The sequence below is a fragment of the Phaethon aethereus genome, assembly GCF_964289735.1.
Source record: "Phaethon aethereus genome assembly, chromosome: 8".
NCBI lineage: Eukaryota > Metazoa > Chordata > Aves > Phaethontiformes > Phaethontidae > Phaethon > Phaethon aethereus.
The window spans coordinates 4,895,665-4,915,405 of NC_138584.1; the positions used below are offsets into that span (position 1 = coordinate 4,895,665).

Genomic DNA, 19,741 nt, shown 5'->3' on the forward strand with positions numbered 1-19,741 from the left:
GGCTGGTGCAAAACATCAACGCCGCAGCCCCTGAGCCCGACGCCGACAGGGACCCGTTCCTGTGTCCTCAACCCCCTGCCAAGACCCAGCATCGTGGCAGGAAGGAAAGCACACAAAGAGAGCAACTCTCCTCAAAACACACTTTGAGGCAAAAAAAATCCCGGCACAACAATTTTCCTTTCCATTTGGAAGGGTTTTGCACTAATAGACGCCTCCGATTAGTCAAATGAACTCTGCCATAATGCCAGTCTCTGCAGACTCATTTCACACGGCAGAGCGCAGATTTTGACTTGGAATTATATTTCCTCGTTAACATTTAAACCTGGCTTATTTTCCACCCGGAACCTGACTGTGTTTTTATTAAGTTCCCCTAATGGACTAAGCTAAGGCTTTTGCTCCGTGTCTAAACCTTGCACGTCCTTTAAAGGGCTCTAAGCTAGCGGCAGCAAGCCTTGGCCTTGCACTCCTCCAAGGGTCTCCAACGTCTGAAGTAACTCAGACCTTCCCACCGTCAGCAACTCGCACTCTGTGGTGGGACCTCAGGACGTAATTCCTATCAATTCAGACGTCAAAACGCATATCCTGATATTTAACTCGTTTTTACTTCCGAGATTTTAGTGACACATCTTTCACAGGATAATATTCATGGTTTTATGGGCCCATTTAAAAGTATCACATTCCTCACTGACTATCTGTAATTTATCTGCCTTTCTTTTCCTGTCTCAAATCTCAGGTAGAAAAAACAGCTCGTTCTGTAGGTCATTCTGCCTTTTCAACACAATCCAGCTTTTCCATACCGGCAAACACAAACCTCGCTTTATCTATTAGGAAGCTGCTTCACTGGAGAGGGCACCTTGGGCAAAATTTCCAAAAGACCTGTAGACATGGGAGAACCTAAAGGCCCGATGAAAGAGCACCCGCTGTATCTGGAGCCAACCTCTGGCTAGGAGAGATCACCCCAGCACGACGTCTGCACGTGGGGCTTGCCGTAGCAAGGTTTCTCCTTGAAACGGAGGGTGCCTTCGCTTTTGGGAAGGTCGTCAAGGAGTTCGTTTCAAAGCTGTAGCCACACTTCAGCCTTGAACTGGGATTTTTGTCCTGAATATGCCACGGCCATAATTTGTCCCTTTCTTTAACAACAAACCCCTCCATCACTCTGGGAGTGACATTGTGCTGCTCGGCCGTTTGCAAGGACACCGATTCATCATTAATGGGTCTGAGTCGAGCGGGTTTGCTCTGCAGCTGCTGACCTTACAACACGACGTGCCCCACTGCCCCACTGTTCTCTGCGGACCCAAGGACGTGCCCAACTGCACGTGTGCAACATCCCCTCTGAGGTTATTTTTCCACCACATTCGTCACTTTTGACCAAAAGCTGGGAAAATCAATGAGCAGACTGGGACATTCGCTGGTGTTTGATTTTCATTCCTGTCTTATTAGTTTGGTCCCATCTGTCATAACCGTGAACTAAAGAGGAGGTGTGGGAAGAGACTCAAATCCACCTCCTGGACCAAGACTTGGGAGACATGGTCGTGTGAAAAAAAACACCAAAGCCCCACACCGCGACAGTGAGCAAAAGCAAAATAAAGAGGATGTATGACAACTTACGAGACGCGAGGTTGATATTTAAGGCCCACAAAGGACCACGTATGTAGTTGATATCCCACCCTGCAATGCCATCCCATCACCTCTTCCAGAGGGAAAGCCAGGTCTTCACAAAAAGAGCCCAAATGACAGAGAAGCTCCCAACCAGACATGGAAAACTACTGCCCTGGCTTGAATTGCCTGCAAACCCGTGAGATGGAGAACATGAAGCCCTCAGCCCAGATGGTGCTCACCTACGAGCAGCAGAGGAGGACAGCCGCTGAACTCCGCCAACACACCAGCTATCGCTCAGAACAGGTGAGCAACCGGAGGTGCAAAACTTGGCAGAGGAGACCCCAATCTCTTAAAAAAGCTCTTGTGCATCATGGAAATTACAGACCAGTAAATCCTACTTCTGCCCTGGACAGTTTGTTAGAGGAACCAGTAGGCGCGTGGGCAAATATGGGTCGCTCAACGCCGAAAGCCAGTAGATGAGGTTGATCCAGTTTGATGGACTCGTTTCAAAGAGTCCTTGTCAAAATCCACCCTCAAAGTTTCCCAAAGCACCAAAGTGGGGTTGGGATAAGAGGGAAAGCCCCCTTGAAGCCCACCAGGCGGGGGAGGAATGGGAGGTTAGTTTTCACAATGAAAGGAGGTTACCAAGAAGCCCCACGGAGATCTTTGTCAGGATCTCGGCTGTTCAGAAACGCCCTGGAAGAGGCGGCGAATTACAAAGTTGGCCACCAACGCTAAATTTAGTCTCCACAAAGCCAAAGCTGCGAAGTGCTGGAAGAAAGCGGGCAAGGAAGTGGGCAGGTGAAATGCAACTCCGGTGAAAGCAAGCCGATCTCGAAACCCGCAAGCGGTATTCAGGTCAGCCATCTCCTAACGGAGGAGGCAAAGCCGGGAAGGCTCAGAGGAGGGGTGCAAGGAAGATGAGATGCTACAAACAGCTTTGTGGAGAGGAGAAGCCAACTTCGTTAGGACCCCGCAGCAAGGAAAACAAGCAACTGGGCAGGGACATGATAAAAGCCTATAAAATCACGAAGCCGGTGGAGCAGTGGCAAAGGCAGTGTTTATTCACTGTTTCTCACTTTGCAAGAATTAGGAGCGCAAAAACTAACAAAAGGCTCTGTTTCATCCACCATGAAGTGTGAAAGCACTGAGAAAGGACCCGAGTTCAGGGAAGACAGAGCCACCAGTGGCTACCAAGACGGACAGCCCAAAGGCAAATCCCGGCTCGAGAAATCCCTGTGGCACAGACCTCGGCAGCAGGGCAAGGGCCACGCAATATACGCTGCCCTTTTCCACATTTTTTCCCCCCCGAGTATCAGCTACCTGGAGATGCTGAGGGACCGCAAACCCGCTGTCCCCCGCACTGCCCGGTGGCTCCCGGGGGCAAAGCCAGGACCTGCCTGTCTGCTGGGGCCTGGGAGGGACAAGGTGGCCCTCCCAGGGGGTGAAACAGGACACAAAATAACCCTGTCCGCTCTGCTGCCAACAGTGGAGCCAAGGGTTTTTCCAAGAGGTGGTCCTCTTCTTCCTCCCACCTCCCCTGGGGGGACTGATCACAGAATCACAGAATCACTAGGTTGGAAAGGACCTTCAAGATCATCAAGTCCAACCATTAATCCAGCGCCATCATGTCCCCTAAACCATGTCCTGAAGCGCCACATCCACACGTTTTTTGAACACTTCCAGAGATGGCGACTCCACCACCTCCCTGGGCAGCCTGTTCCAATGCCTGACCACCCTCTCAGTGAAGAAATTTTTCCTAATATCCAATCTAAACCTCCCCTGCCGCAACTTGAGGCCATTTCCTCTTGTCCTATCGCTGGTTACTTGGGAGAAGAGACCAACACCCACCTCACCACAACCCCCTTTCAGGTAGTTGTAGAGAGCGATAAGGTCTCCCCTCAGCCTCCTCTTCTCCAGACTAAACACCCCCAGTTCCCTCAGCCGCTCCTCATAAGACTTGTGCTCCAGACCCCTCCCCAGCTTCATGGCCCTTCTCTGGACACACTCCAGCACCTCAACGTCCTTCTTGTAGTGAGGGGCCCAACACTGAACACAGTATGCTGGCCTTGGAGGGAGGATGTATCCCCACTGGTGGCTCCATACTGGGATGGAGAAGGCGGGCGTGGGTTATCACCCACTGCAGCTTAACGTCATAAACTCTTCGGTGCTTGGAGCTCTTACCCGACTTCGAGCTCCATTTTCAAGGTTGTGGAGAGAGGCTTTGCAAGATAACAGGCAGAAGCGGGGGGTGGGGAGGGGAAAGAAGGAAGAAAGATGTAGAAGGGGAAAAAGTTGACTGTGCATCTTGAATTTATCACTCTTGAAAGAAGAGCTTGCCAGAGATCAGCCAGTGCATGGTGATCAATGGGAAGACTTTTGGGTCTAGCCGAGCTTGTTTCAGATTTACAGGAACTGAATAGAGGCATAAATCTGTCGCCGCCTGACGAAAATGGAGGTAATTAAATCTGCAGGTGTATATAATTGTCATATTGATGATCTATATAAATCAGTGGAGCCAGCAGAGGCACAAAGCCCTGTGAGGAGCTGTCTGCCCACCTGCCTGGCCGGGGGACAGGACCAGCGGGCGCAGGGCACAGCCCCGGGGACACCCATCTCACCCGTCGCCGCAGCCACCTCGACCCTCTCCTCCGCGACGGACCTTCTCCGGATCGCCCCCACGGGCAGCAAAAGCAGCAGGACCCCCCGCTGCCTCCAATGGATGCAATTACCTGTGGTCTCATCCTGGCCACCGCCAAATTTCATGTAGGCTTCAGCAGGATGAAGACGGGACCCCGAGCGTGGAGATGCCCAACCAGGGACACTGTGGGGGGCTCTTTGCAGCCCCTTTGAAGCTCCGAGCCAGGGTGCAAGTGGGGCAATGACTTGATCTTGTAGCGACTTACTTTCTTTTTTTTTAATTTATTTTAACCTTTGTTATTTTGGGAACTTTAAAGCCTAAGCTGCTCCGAGGCGGCTGCCTTTGTAGGAAGGACAGAAAGTGCAGAGCGGGGATTTGCAAGAGAGGGAGAAATAGGGAGGAGGAAAAACGGTGCTTCACAGCTGAGGTCTACGGCAGTTCCTTCACCGTTTCTCCCGCACCCCAACAAACCCACCCAGGGAGGCACTCGGGGCTCTTTCACCAGCAGCTACAGGAAATCTGGATGCAAAGCAACCCATGCTGCCTTCCATTTACCTAACGCTTGTGACCCAGAGAAGCCCCCAAGACCTTTGCAGACCCGCATCCCTTCTCCCAACGCTCAACGGGACACCCCTCGGTCCCCAGCGCCGCTGCAGAGCATCCTTCCCCGCCGCCACGGCTCAGCCCCGCGCGCGCCGGCACCACGGGCACGCATTTCTTCCCGCCGCGCCGGGAGGGACGGGAACACGAGGGGAGGCTTTCCCATCATCTTTGCCACCCAGGCCCCCTCGCACGCGCCCGCGGGCCGACCCCGCTTCCCAGATCAAGCGCTACGTACGTGCGGCAATCGGAGAATTAAAAATTAAGCAAGCGCTTCTGCATTGCAGCCCGAATTATGTAACGCCGCGCTCCGGTTTCAGCACCCACCGGCGTTCACACGACCGCGCGCCGGTACGGCCCTGCCTGTATTTACCTGCTTGCCCTTTCAGGCAGGGCTCGCGCCCCTGGCAGGGAAAAGGAAACCCCGCTGTCATAAACCACAGGCAGAAAGTTCCTTCGCGTTCCCATGGAGAAAAAAAGGAGGAAAACCTGCTTATTTTCTTAGTTCGGTGCTGAAATCCGGGGCGGCCAGAAAAAAGGGGATGGAGCCAGGATGCTCCAGCCCGTGCCACGGGGGTTTCTGAGCGAGGGGCTGCTGCTGCTTGCTTCTCCTGCACCAAAGGGAAGCACATCCCATTTCAGCAAATAAGCAGCATTTCTGTAAGCTAACAAAATTACATCGAGGTGAGGAGGGAGCTGCATTTTCGGTACCTTGAGATCGCAGAGCCCTGCCAAACTCTGGGCACCGGGTAGCTGCAAACTCCTGCGTTTACGGCCACATCTTTGCTTTAACCCCGCGGGCTCTGGCTGGTGCCGAGACCGGGGGCCAGCGGGCCAGCCTGCCACCTCCTCCCTTCCTCGGCCAGAAACCTGCCAAATACCCGGCCACGGCCCCTGCAGTGCTATTCCCAGCACACTGATGCTGGCCCCGCTGCGAAACCCGCCAGGAATTAATTCCTGCTGGGATGAGCTCCAACAGGCGCTTTACCGGGCTCCGTGCACAGCAGCTTCAAGAAGCCACCACGGCTGCTGCGGCTCACGACCGCGGCGAGCGGCTCTGCCAGTACCCCCCGTCACCGCTCCCAGCACCCCTCAGCTTTCGCCTGGTCCCTCCCGTTATTTACTCCCTCCTCTCCTCCCGCCTCGTGGTCATTCCCCTTCTGCCCTCCCTCCGTCACCCCGACGCCTTCCCGCTGCCGGCGCGGCCGCGTTTCGCACGCGTGCTGCCTTTCGTCCCGCAGCAGGTGAAAAGCCCTTCTTCCCCCGGCGCCGAGCTTTAACCACAAGGAGTCCGGATGCCGCCCGGGCTGACCACGCCGTCACCGTCCCGCAGCCACGTCCATCCCGGGAAGCTCCGCAGCCCTCGTCCAGCCCCGGTGCCCACCGGACACCCCTTCACCCCAGCTTGTGCCGGCCGGCGTGGGGGGGGCTGGGGTGGTCGTTCCCTGGAAGGATGTTCCGGGCACTGCCTGGACGCAGATCCCAGCCCGGCTAAAGCTGCGCCTTGGCATGAGCTGGGACAACCCCCCCGCCGCTCCCCATGCGCAGGCTGGCGGAGACATTTCTAATCCCCCCCAAATTCCGAGGCCACGTGTGGAATCGCCACTGGCTTGTACTTTTTGCCAGCATTAGAAAGCCAGCGGCCCCACGGCGGCACAACAGCTCGCGAGTCCCACGGCTGCCCCTCGCCGGCGCTCTCCCGAAAGCCAGACCCCAGCTGTGCCGGGCTGAGCGACGGAGGAACGGCCAGGGAGATCCAGCTCTGGGGTGCCGAAAGAGCTCCGCACCGGCACGGCAGCTACCGGGAAAACACCAACGTCTCCAGGAGATTTCCCCGTGGCTGCGGACACCGGGAACATCATTAGGGGAGCGGGTGGGCTGAGGGCACCGCGGCGACTTCAAGTCTGTGCCGAGACGGGCTTAGACCCACCCCGCGAGCCCACGGTCACGGCTGCAAAAGGAAACCCTGGCAAGAAAATTTGGGAGCGCGATGCCTCCTCTCCGTGCATCTCCCCTTCCCCATCACCTTCCCCCCGAGCCCCTCTCGGGCTCCTCCTGCACCGCCCCGAGCCCCTCGCTCACATCAAACCCCGCTCCCCGACCCTCCACCTGCGCAGCTAGGAAGGGTTTTAAGCCTTAAACCGCCTCTTCCGAAAAACCACCCTGCTGCTTCACCCGTGGCGGAGAAACCCTGTGCTGGGAGGGCAGCTGGGGGCTGGGGGCAGCGGTGCTGGGAGGACTGGGAGCCCACCGGCCCGGGCCACGGGTTCCCAGCGCCGTGCCCTCCCTCTCCCACTCCCCTTGGGATGCTCGAATTAATTGCCTTGTCTCCTGGAGCTTTTAGCTGGAGCAACTAAAAGAAAAATCGGGGGGTGCCAAAACCCATCATAAGGTCTACAGTTCCTCCGAGGTACAAGGGCTGCTTTAAATTTCGGGTTTTTTCCTTTTTTTTTTTTTAACTTGAGGGAGGTTTCCATGGTAACTGCCTCCCATCACACAAGAGCCTGTCCCCGGGATATTTTGGGGTTGCTAATATCTACTTTCCCAGGCAGCCGCTGTGTTGTGACGGTTACATCGCAGCCGGCTTTTTTGGCAGGGGAGGAGGGTAGGGGTGCAGGCGAGAGGAACAGCAGGTGCCGCTTCCAAAAACCAAGGTCGAGGTCCTGCCCGCACCCGGTTTCCCCTGCTCAGCAGGCAGACCTCCATCCCAAAGCGCTCCGGCAGCCAGGCGACGGCCTCGCTTGGACCGCGGACCCGGCTCAGGCAGCGCTCCCAACGCAACGCAGCCCTCGCCGCGCCAAGCAGAAGCGACGTGTCTGCGCAAGGGCACGGGCAGGGTCTCCTTAACGTCTCCTGCCACCTTCTCTAACCCTTCTCCAACTTCTTTCCTCCACCAGGTTAGTTTTGAGCTAGATCAGCTCCCCGCGGGAGCAAAGCCAGCTCTCCGCAGCCCTGCTTGCTCTGCTACGCTCGTTAGTCATCCTAATTACTGAAATGCCTCAGAGCCAGCCAGGAAAGGGACTGTGTCTCCTCTTGCACTGGGGGAGCGGACCCCAAATTCCTGTGACCGATGTGCTGCCACCGGACAGAGGGTCTCTCAAGAATCCTTTACCCCCCCCACCCCTTCAACTATAAATGGTGAAAAAAGCCGCTGCCCGTTCCCCGGCAGAGCTCAGGCCCTGCAGACAGGACACGGCGGAGGGGACGGGCTCAGACCCCCCACCTGAGCCCACCACCAGCAAACGAGGCCCCACAGCAAAGCAAAGCACGGGGTCAGCTTAGACCGCCTCCCAAACCAGACCCCAAAGAGCCCGAGGTCGGCGCCGCGGGGCGAGCATCCGTCCCGAGCATCCCCCGGCCGCAGGGCAGCAAAACGGGATCAGAAACAGCAGCAGGACACGCGGGAGCGGAGGACGCTCTCCTCCAGGCGCTTCCTCAGCGTTGAGCCCTAGTGGGGCAGCCAGAACCCGGCGATCAAAAAATCTTCCCTTATCTAGACAAATCCCCCAGCCTTCAGAGCGCTGCTGCTCGGGGTGAGCCGCCGGCCACGGCAAGGCTGGCTGCAGAGAAGCCAGCAACCTGCAAGTAAAAGGACACCGAGTGTTAAGGGACAGAGCCGTCACCATCTAGATGCTGCCTTAATCCTGCCAGGCAACAATTCCTTCATTTGAAGGACTGCTCTGCAGCGAGACTTCAAGGGAGAGGGGTTTCAGAGCCCCCATTTAGCTGGCTAAGCAACCATTAAAAAAAAAAAAAAAAGTAAAATAAAAAAAGTAAAATAAAAAATTAAATAAAATAAAAATAAAATAAAAATAAAATAAAATATAAAATAGAATTAAAAGGTAGAAAATGGGATGTGGCTCAGGAGCAAACACCGCCGGCGCAGGGAGAGAAGGGCAGAGGTGAGATAGCGGCGTTGGGGAGGCATGCGGCTGCCCGAGGGTCCCCTCCACCGTGGGGACCAGAGCCAGGCCCAGGGGGTAAAATGTGCCTGCAAAGCTTTGGGGGGTCTTCGAGGAGTGTGCGCACGGGCAGCCCGCCCCCCAAAACTGGGACAGGGCTCAGGGCAGGAACGGGAACGAGCCTGAGCATCTCTGCCAGGAAATCACAGCTGGGAGTGATTAAAAGGAGCCAGGAGCATCACTCTGCACGTCCAGCCAGAACGGGGGCCAAGCCCCTCCGCAGCCCCTCGGGCTGAGCGCCCGTCCCCTGCCAGACCCTGATACCCACCACTGAAACGCCACGCGGCCCCACGGCCCGCTCCCCCCGCCGCTTTCTGGGTCAGCGAGATCCCCTCCCAGCCCCGCCGCCGCCGCAGCCGGCTGGATGCGCGGTTGCTGTGGCAACGGGCTCCCGGAGACAAAATTCCTATTTCTTTTTTTTTTTTTCTTTTTTTTTTTTTTCTTCCCCCTTTGGTTAAGAAAAAATGTACAAGAGGCCCCTCTACATCTGCCGTGCCACCGAAACCTCCGCTCCCAGTAAGAGGGCGGGTGGGCACTGGGTGCAGCATGGGGGCAAGGTGTCCACAAGGATGGGGAGGTGCACCCTGTGCCTCCCTCCTGAGCCTCGGTCGCCCCAGGCTGGGCCATGGGGGACGCCGTGCTCCTCCCAGGGATGCTGCCCACTTTCCTGCGGCGTTTTCCACCCCGGCCGTGGGGTTTTACAGGCTGTCCTTGCTGGTAGCTGAGGATGGTGCTGGGTCCCATCGCCTGGGAGAGGGTGTGAGATCAGGCACAGGGGCGCGCTCGGTGCTTCGGTGGCTCCGAGCAGGTCACCTCACCCACTCTGGCCCCATCCTTCAGCTGGAAAAGGGATGTGGAGAGGTCAGGTTGACATTGCGTGGCCAAGAGCCAGGGCAGGAATGGGGTCCCACCAGCGGTTTGCACCCAAACCCTATTAGATGAGCCCGTCCTGTCCCACGAGGTGCTCCTGCATCCCCTCGGCAGGTCCCCCTCTGCTTCGCTGGAAGCTCTGCAAGCCCCCAGCCCTTGGTGGCACCCTGTGAGGCACACTGGCCTCCGCTGCCAGCACCCAAGAGGACACCTCCAGAGTGAAAAGCAAGTACCAAAGCATCAGAAGGGGAAGGAGGTGCAGCAGCACCGAGATCTCGGGGACGGGACGGGTCTGATGAAGAAAAAAGGAGGAGGCAAGCGCTGGGGAGGGAAGCACCTCACACCACAGGCTGGGCAGCACTCGGGGTGCGACAGACAACGTCCCACCAGCAGCACCAACCACTCCAGGAGGGCGTAGGAAGAAGGTGGCACCCCCCGATTTGCCGGAGATGTAAACCCCAAAGCACCCATCTCAAATCCACCCCACGGCGGTGGGAACCGGGGTTGGGACCCCCGGCCAGGCAATCAGCTGCTGGGAATTCAGCGCATCCCACTGCCAGGGTGGGTTTTGCCAGCGGGCAGGAGCGCTGCCGAGACGGGATGTTTTGGGGTCCCCGCCCCACCGCAGGTCCTGGCGTGGGTGCATTGGGACCCCCCCCACACACACACAGCAAACTCCCTGGCCGCCCTCCAAGCCGACCGGCGGGGAGGTGCCGGCGGCCGCCCCCTCGGCCAGGCACGCGGGGGCATAGATCATACCGCTGGGTTTCGGTGCATGCGACAGTGTCCAGGATCAAAGCCAAGTTCAATTAATGGCTCACAATCTTATTAGAGAAATTATTTCAGGATCTTGAGTAAAAGTCCGATATATCCACTCCATTCCATTAGTCAAGCTCATTTAGTAATTCAATCAATCTAAGCAAGGCAATTGAGCTCCTCTGGTATAATTTAACTCGGTTATTCTCTAGGTACTTAAGAATTTCTTAATATTTGCTCCATTATTTCACCATTACACCTATTTCCAGGTGCAAGGTTCGCCCTGGAGCGATGCTGTGGGTCCCACGGTGGGACCAGCCCCACTGCAGCCCTCCGCCATGCCCCAGCATGGCAGGGTGGGGACGCAGGATGGGGAAGGGGGGCTCCAGTGGTAATACCGGGGTGCCCTTGACCTCCCTTGGAAATGAAGTTGAGCTGGGGACCAGCACCACAACACCCCGAGAACCCGCTTTCCCACCGTGGAGAGCCGGGACCGAAGACCTGCCCTGTGTGCCACCAGCTTCGGGACCCGCTGCCGGCACCCAGACGCGGGTGAGAGAAGCAGGGCCAAGCAACCCCCAACCAAAACCCGGTGGGATGCTCTTCCCGCTGGGTGCGGAAGGGAAATAAATAAATAAATAAATAGATAAATAAATAAACAAACAAACAAACAGACAAAAAGGCGTAACGCAACCCTGCAGCCCCTTGGCTGCTGCTTCCCTCCTCCGGCGCCATTTAGAGGCGGGGGTGAGGGTAGGCTGGGGGCACGGACCACCTCCTGCAGGCTGCCGCGGCGGGGAGGCAGGCGGGACGCGGATGAGAGCTGCCGGGCGTCACGTCTCGCCGCCTCCCCGCGCAGCCGGGAAGGAGAGCCGGGGCGAGCGGGCGCGCCGGCGACCCGTCAGCCCCATGAGCAGCACCCCGCGTCCCCACGGCGGTCCGTCTCCCGTCCCCACGACCCCCCCTGCTACCCCGTTATTAACCCAGGGAAGTCGCGGCCAGAGCGTCCAGCAGCACGGCCAAGAGCTTAGCTGAGATTTAACAAAAAAAAATTGATTAGGTATTTCGGGGAGATATTCAAGAGCAGTTAAATATGCCCAGCTCATTGGTGCCTCTGAAAAATCTCACCCCTCTAAAAAATTAGAATTGATTTTGTATTTAAAAAGGAATCAATTTAATTTAAAAGTAAGATAATTCGAAATCATGACAGCTTGTATTAAGGCCTCAGTTTATGATAATCTGTTAAAGTCATTGAAGTTAAGAACCTTCTCCCATCCGCTGCTGCCCAGGCTCCTGTGAGGACGATGGGGAGCGGGGGAAGTCGGGGGGCGAGGGGCTGCGCTGCCCCCACTTCAGAGCACAGCGACGGGGCTGGAAACCGAGGCTGCGGAAAAAGCTCATTCAGCTCTTCCACGCTCAGAAAAAAAACCCCAAAACACAACAAACAGGACACGAGAAACCACCCGGTATTTCAAGATCCTGAATTATCTGGTGCCCAGAAAGCACGGGTTCGACCCACCGGCTCCGCTTTCCGTCCCTCAAGTCAATTTTACACACAAAAAGGTACTTCAGGACTTCACTTTTCGAATATCTACTGCATTACAGAGAAGGCGAAGGAGTCAAAGACACCGACTTTCGCGCATTTTTTAATTGCCTTGCAAATCGCCGCCGAGCCCGAGGGGCCGTGGGACACCAGGGTGCTAATAAATACCCCGCTCAGCGGTTTATAACCTGTGAAGGATAGGGCCCCAAAAAATTAGCAGCCCGCAGGAGTGTGAATCCAGTTAATGACATCTCAAATGCGGCTGGATGCCGCCGAGCCAGGCGGCGAGGAAGAAGGGGGTGTGAAGGTTAGCGGAAAGGGAATATTGAGCTGCAAATTAGCATTTCTTAATGGCCACTGACCAGCGAGACTCAGCCTCCCTTCAGGAAAAAAAAAAAAGTAGTAATGCAAGAAACATGAGATGAAAGGCAACTCTTTCAAACGGAGGTTTACTCGACCTAAAGCAGGGTGAAACTGGGTGATTTTAAATGCAGGCAAGCCCAGCGCGCACCAGAGAGCAGCCCCAGCCCTGCTCCCACGCCCACGCCGCTTCCCGAAAATTCAGGAGGTGGGAAAAAAACCCCACAGCAAAACAGGGGGATGGGGTCGGAGTCCCTTTGAGGACATGCACGTAAAACAATGTGGGGTTTTTATGGGTGCGAGCACGCAAGGCGATGCACGTGGGGACCGCGTGCGCCGAGCTGCTCCCGAGCAAACGCGGGCAGCGAGGCAGCACGTGCACAAGAAGGCGCAATTAAAACACGCTCCGTTCGTTAGCAAAGGGAACTACGAAGCAGCCGAAAGCCCTGCCCAAGAGCCTCCCCTCTTCCTAAACCAGAGGTAATAATCCCACAAACGATCCCTCCGCTTTCGGAGGAACACGGGAGCAGCCACGAGGTCCCCACGTTTGGGAAGGCTGAGCACCGACACCCTCGACACACCCGTCTCTGGCACTGGGATAGCTGCGGGGAGCGGGATGAGACCCAAAATGGTGCACGGAACGCGAGCCGCACGCAACGCCTCACCATCTTGGGTAAAGATAAAAATAAATATAAAGCTAAAGCCACAGGGCAGCGGATCCAGGCGCATCCCCCCACGCCCCCGGCCGAGCCGCAGCCCCCCGCTGCGGACAGCTGGATGCCAGTCCCCTGGCGCGACCTTCCCACCGCAGACCCCCCGGTTGGGCAGGCAGCCCCCAGGTCCCCATCATCCCCCCGGCACAGGCGAACCCCAGCAGAGCTTGGCTTGGGGGGGGGTCCGTCAAAGTCCCTTCCGCGCCGCCCGCCAGCAGCGAGGGGATGCCCACAGCCGCCACGCTCATTGCTAAGTTGATTTCGTTACCGGAGCATCTCATCAGGGGTCAGGAGTGACAGCCATTTTTGGGGAGTCCAGTTCAACACACACCCCCAGGGGACTTTATTTTTAGCAAGCGCCAGACGTGGCTCTCCAAAGACCCCAGCAGATCTCTAGCTGGGGGAAAACCCTTGACCCATCCGTGGGAGATGCCCGGCTTGGCCCCCGCGGCACGCCAGTCTCTGTGAACGCTGGCCAAGCTTGAAAGCACTTGAATTATTTAGGGGGAGGCTCAAGGGGGACAGCGCTGGAGGGGGATGACACCCGGCCACCCTTGGGCTCCCCAGCTGTGACCCTTTCCCATCCTCTCCCCCTTGCCCTGCCGCGGTCCCAGCCTGCCGCAGCCACCTCCCCACGTGCTCACACCCTCTTTGCGGGGAAACTGAGGCACGGAGAGACCCCCGAGGGAGTCACTCGAGAGCCAAGGTGCCACTGCCAGGAGAACCTGTGCGGCACCGCCTGCGCTTCATGGTGCTCCCAGCCCAAACCCAGGCCCTCCCTGGCCCAGGAGCAGCACCCCGGGGTCCGGTCCAAGCCCCTGCCAGCCGGCGGGGCAGCTCCCCTTCCCTCGGGAGCCCCTGCCCTCTACACAGACCCTGGATCCAAAAACCACCAAGTGGAAAAGGAGCAGCTGCCCAGCTCCCCCGGGCTGAGACACCGAATCGGACCAGCTCAGAGGCACAGATGCGGGCGTGCAGATTATCCACCGCCCTGACACGTTATTCTGCACTCAAACTCAGGAGGGTGGGCACAACTGACGGGTCTGGGGTTTGCTGGGGAGGGTGCAATCAGCACTGCGTGACACGAGGCTCCTAGAAGGATGCTCAAATGCACCCTCCAGCCCACGCACGAGGGCTTGTGGAAACACAAACGGCCGCCGACACCAGTTCCACGTGTCGACCCGAGGTGGCCACGTCCCCAGCGAGTGCGCGGTGATGCTCGCTGCCCCACAGGTTTCTTGGGCTGGGGGCTCTCTGGCTCCAGAGGATTCAGCCTCTGAGTTACCAAGCCTGGGTCGTGCCAGACCTCTACGCACTTCAGGGCTTCTGCCACGCGAAAGCAGTGCCCAGGTTAACAGTAGTAACAACAATAACAACAATAATAAAATAACACCACCACCCACACAGGACAAAGCAGCACAACAACAACAATACCCACACATGGCACAGCGGCCATGCCAGCTTTGAAGCAAGCCCTTCTCTGGCGGGAGGGAGAGGTAACATGGCATTTCCCAGGAGTCACCAAGCCAAAACTCCGGCAAACAGGGGGCCCGTGAGACGCCCTGTCCCGCCAGCCCAGCCCCAGCATCCCAGGGCGGGGGAAGAGACCTGTACTGGGACCACCTCTGCATCTCAATAACCCAAACCCCGTGCACCCACAGGCCCTCGGGGAACCGATGTCCCGGGTGGCAACGCCCAGGAGAGCCCGGCCACCAGCGGGACATCAGGGTGCGTTGGCACGGGGCCAGCCGTCCTCGTACGTGTCTGGCGGCGGTGGAGGAGGTGAAAGCAAAAAGCAAACCCCTGCCCGGCATCCTCAGGGCAAGCCCTGGGTGCAGCAGGGGCCGTTGGGCCAGGTGGGTCCCTTCCTGCACTGCCCAGCGTATGGCACTTCGTGGATTTGAAAAATCCCCCCGGGAAATCCCCGCCATACCAGCCAGGAGCCATATGCCCGGGGACCCCCCCGCCCGAGCAGCACGACACTTCCCCGGCCAGATGCTCCGCGCTGGCAGCACCCCGGGGCCCATCAGGGTCCAGCTCCCTGGGAGCGGGTCCAAGAGGGGCAGGGGACAAGCACCCGGGTCGCCTTAGGGCTGTCGAGGCAGCGCGGGGCTGGCAGCCATGCCTGCGCATCTCCTGCATCCACCGCGCTGCCGCCCCGTTGCCACAGCAACGCTCTCCGGCCTCCGCCGCAGCATCCCGCAGCACAGGGCTCGGACCGGGGACCACGCGGCCCCCGGCCTCCACCAAACCATCCCTGGGCGTCCCCACGGCCCCACCACCCCTCCACGGCATCAACAGCCCCCCGCCCACCTCTGCCTTTCTCACGGGGGCAGGGGGATGCCCACGCAGCAGCGAGCGCTGCCCCGAGCCCACGCAGCACCCGGGACCGGGGGCTTTTTTTGGTTTTTTTTGCACTTAGAGGGGTATAGGGGCCATGGAGGTGACGAAGCGCTGAGGAGAAAAACCCAGGTTGCAGCCATGGCTACGCTCTGCCTGCACACAAGGGCGGTGCAGAGGGGCAACGCCAGGCGAAGCAAGGCGCCCAGCGCCTCATTTTTGGGCCAGCATCCAGACAAGGGTGGCATTTTAAGAAACTGCACCGGCCACCCAAGGTGCTGCCAGAAAAGCGGCGGAGGGACGAGGCTTGCAAGGAGGTGTGCACCGCCGCCGCGGCACGTGCCCAGGGCGGGGAGTTAGGGGCTGGCGGTGTAGGAAACCGGTGTTCTGCGCCGATGTCACTAAAAATTAAAAATCTCGGTGATTTGCTCCGGGTGGCGGGGAGGAAAGCGGGTCCCTGCGCAGAAGCGACAGAGGCCTCGCTCTGATCCCAGCCCGAACGACGGAGCAAATTGTTGGCTTTTTTTGGGTTTTGGGGTTTTTTTTGTGGTGCAGGAATACAGAAGCAGCCCGTCAGCTTTGGGCGGATGAGCCTCAGGCAGTGGGCGAAGCGGGTGGGAACCCCCCGGACCCTGTGAGCAGGCCAAAGCCTAAAACCCAGGGGGCAGGAGCCCCGGCGGCCGCACAGGCAGGCGGAGTGGGAAAAGCCGGGAGATGGAGTGCTTTTCCACCAGGCTGCAGGAAAAGTGCCTCTGCCTGGGGACAGGCAATGCAGAGACCCTCACCTCCAGCCCCCGACGCTGGACGCGGACTGCGGGCCTCCGGGCCGCCACAAGCCGCCAGTGGCCATGCCCCGGGCTGGAGACAAGCCCCGCGGATGGCAACCCGGGGACGCACCGAGCACCCCAAAGCCTGCGGCGCCTCCACGGCACCCAGCCCGGTGCTGCAGCCGCCGCAGCGGGGTGAAGCGGCACCGGGGCAGGGACGCTGCGGGGGTACCGCAGGCCGGTTGCCGCAGGGAGGAGGAGCCCCGCGGCCGGGGATGCTCGGGGCCCGCTGCCGGGAGGGGATGGCGGCGGCGACGGCGGGGGGGGCTCGGCGGGAGGCTCACCCAGCACGAAGTACGGCAGCTCCGTGTTCTCCAGGTCGTCCACCACCACCATCTCGCCGGGGAAATCGTTACGTACGGAGAAGAGCAGCTTGGGCTCGGCGGCCGAGGGGCCGTGCATGATGCCGAGGTCGTTCTCCCGCAGGAAGGGCAGCGCCGACACCGTGATGCTCTTCAGCTTGCACTCCAGCTCCTTGGCCGCCGCCTCCGCCGCCGCCGCCGCCTCGGCGGGGCCGCTGCCCGCCGCCAGGCAGACACCGGCGAGCAGGGCGCAGAGCCCGGCCAAAGCCATCTTGGAGCCCCGCGCCGCGCTCCCAGCGCCGGCCGGGCGGGCGGCGGCGGCGAGGGGCGGGGACGCGGGGCCCGGCACCTCCCCGCGCGGCGCCGCTCGGCTCGGCTCGGCGAGGTTCGGCGCGGCTCGGTGAGGCGGCTTTACCGGCCCGACGCCTCCCCGTCCTCTTCCGCTTCCCCCGTTTATTTCCTCGGAAAAGCGGGAGCGCCTGCGGAGCAGTGCGCTGGCGGGAGAGGTCCCGGTACTGCCCGGCCCGGCCCGCTTCGCTTCGTCTTCTGCACCGAGAATAACTTACAGGTTCTCCCGCAGGAGAAATCACAGACCTCTGAAGTCCCAGACCTCCAAAATGCCAGCAGAAATCATGGACCTCCAAAGCCCCCAAACCTGTGTGTTTGGAAAAAAAAAATAATAATTTAAAAAAAGTATTGGGAGCATAAGGGGCCAACCCCAAACCTGCCGGTTCTTTTTGCAGTGGATGCTTTTTATTTCTGCTCTAGGCAGCACTGATGAGTTGCTCAACTGCCAAACCTTCCTGCAGACACCCGTGGTTCTGCAGCCAAAATGTTCTCTCCCAGCGTGGGGTGAAAGGCCCAGGCCCCACCCCAGCGGGAACACACGGCCAGGAAGGTTTGGTTTTCCCCCTTGGAGGCTCCTGCCAGCTGACACCCACGGAGCGGAGGGGTGCGGAGGCAGCTCCCACCCCACCAGCTCCGTGCTGGCTCCTTGTGTAGGGCACAGGTCCATCCCGCCCGGTGCCTCCAGAAACCCACACACAGCAGATACGTGCTACTTGAACAAAAATCTTGCAATTTTTTTTTTCTTTTTTGGCAGAGCTTTCCCTTGCAGCAGCTGTATGGTTTTCCCCAAATCTCCCCTCGCTCACCCATGCCAGCTGTGAAGCTTAATATGCCCCAAGTGTGGGCATCATGAGGGGACACCGCTGTGCCCCAAACACACCAAGCAGAGGAGACACCTTTTCCCCAGAGCTGCTTCTCAGTTACCCACTGTATTTTGGGGAGGAAAAGCCATGCTCACCAAAATTACCCGTTTTCAACACCAGCCTCGTTAACAATCAGAGCCGAGCACGAAGCTTAGAGCAGGGAGGGTGTTTTTAGAAGTCAGGTAGATGGGAAGGGGTTTTAGCAGCACTGTACCCTGCCAGCACCAGTCAGCTGCAACTGCTGGCAGAAGCAATAAAAAAATTAGGAAAAATCAGGGAAAACAAGCAGCAGTGTTTTGTAGGATGGGGAATGGCCCTCCTTTGGGGGGGCACAGGGAAATCGCTTTGGAGGGCCTCCACCAGGCCCTTTTGCTGCTCTTCTTTCACCAGGGGACACAAACTCATTAAAAGAGGGGTTTTCCCGACACCAAAAAAAAAGTAAAAAAAAAAAAAAGAGAAAGAAATGTGCAATTGCCTTACTCAGGACGGGTAGCCAAGGAGGTTCTTTGCCGCCGTTTGGAAACAGGGCGCATCCCCACAAGGGGTGCCCCCGTAACACCGAATGCTGTGTGAGAAGGAGCAGGCAAGGGGCTCGACAGGAGGCGTGGGTAATACATACAGATAAAGAAAACATTTTAAAAGAAAACAGCAGAAACCGGTAAATCCAGCCTCGCCAACAGCATCCTCCTGCCTAGTGCCGCTAACACCCCACCCGACATCCCGAACCAGGGTAACCATTTACTGGTGTCGATGGTGTGACTGGGCACAACCAGGATTCCTTTAAAGTCCGGAGGAAGCCGGTGCCGCCTCGAGGCAGCGACCCCTCCCCTGCCACTGCCACCGTGGGGGGAACCCACGCGGCCGTTCTGCGGGGACACGCGGCTTGTGGGGGGCCGGGAAGGAGGGCAGGGGAAGACCCGCGGGGTTGGGACCCCCCCGCGGCTCTGCGAGCCGGTGACCGGGCGGAGCGTCCCACGCCCGGCGGCGCAACGCGACCCCCGCCCCGCTCCACGCGTGGCCCCCGCCGCGCCGCTTCGCCCCGCCCCGCGCCGAACGCGGCAGCACCAATGGGAAGGCGCGGGGAGGCCGGCGGCGCCTTTTATTGGCTGCCGCCCCTGCATATATTATCGGGCAGCGGCGGCGGCACCGGGAGCGCGGCGGGTCCCGGCACCGGGAGCCCGATCGCGACACCGGGAGCCCGATCGCGGCGGCGGGCGCGGGATGCTGGCGGGGCCGCCTGCCCGCCCGGCAATGGGGCGGGGCGGGGCGGCTGGGAGACGGCGGCGGCGGGGCAGGGCCCGGGGCCGCTGAGGCGGAGCGGGACAGGACGGGACGGAGAAACGGCCGGTGCACCGCCGGCGCTGAGCCGGGGGAGGCTGGGGTAAGTCTGTGGGGTCGGGGGTGCGACCCGGCGTGGGTGGGACGGCGGGTGGGTAAGGGGAAGGAGCGGTGCGGCGAGAGCGGGAGATCCGCGGTACCGCCGTGCGCGACAGCGGAGACGCGGCTCGGTCGCCGCCGGCTCGCCCGGTGACCTTGTTCAAGTTGCTTCCCTGCTCCGGGCTCATTTCGCAGCCTCCCCGACGAGAACGGGTGTGGGGGAAGGCAACCAGCCCTTCCCGGTGCGGGGCGGGGGGCTGCGACCGGCCCGGTGCCACCGGGTGCTGGCAGGCTGCCGGGTAAACAAGACTCCCGGGAGGCTGGAGACCTGCTGCTGCTTGCACAGGGTGCCCCGGGAGCGGAGGTGACACCCCCTGAAATGCTCACGCGCACACGTGGCTCTTGGGCATCTCTAAACCCACAGGAGAGATCTCCTACCGCCCGTGCCGCAGCGCGGGGCCCACCGCCACCGGCTCCCCCGTGGGAGCACCGGGTGGTCCGGGGGAACATTTCATTTCTTCAATTTTTTTTTCCTTTTTTTTTGGGGGGGTTTTTTGGGGGTTTTTTTTTGCTTATCTCGAAGGTTGTGTGCGGTTCCCGGCGCGGTGCCGGTGACAGCAGCCCCGGCAGCGCTGGCAGC

General features: G+C 59.3%; 1 protein-coding gene across 1 annotated transcript in view; it reads right to left on the reverse strand.

The window, feature by feature from the left end:
- ASTN1 (astrotactin 1) overlaps positions 1 to 16,796 on the reverse strand; it is a gene marked incomplete at its 3' end in the record, with an annotated part of 51,701 nt that extends 34,905 nt beyond the window's left edge. The window contains exon 1 of the mRNA XM_082002970.1: positions 16,496 to 16,796. Within this exon, the coding sequence (XP_081859096.1) occupies positions 16,496 to 16,784 (289 nt within the window). The 5' untranslated portion in view covers positions 16,785 to 16,796. The remainder of the gene's footprint in view (positions 1 to 16,495) is intronic.
- Positions 16,797 to 19,741: the final 2,945 nt, after the last annotated feature.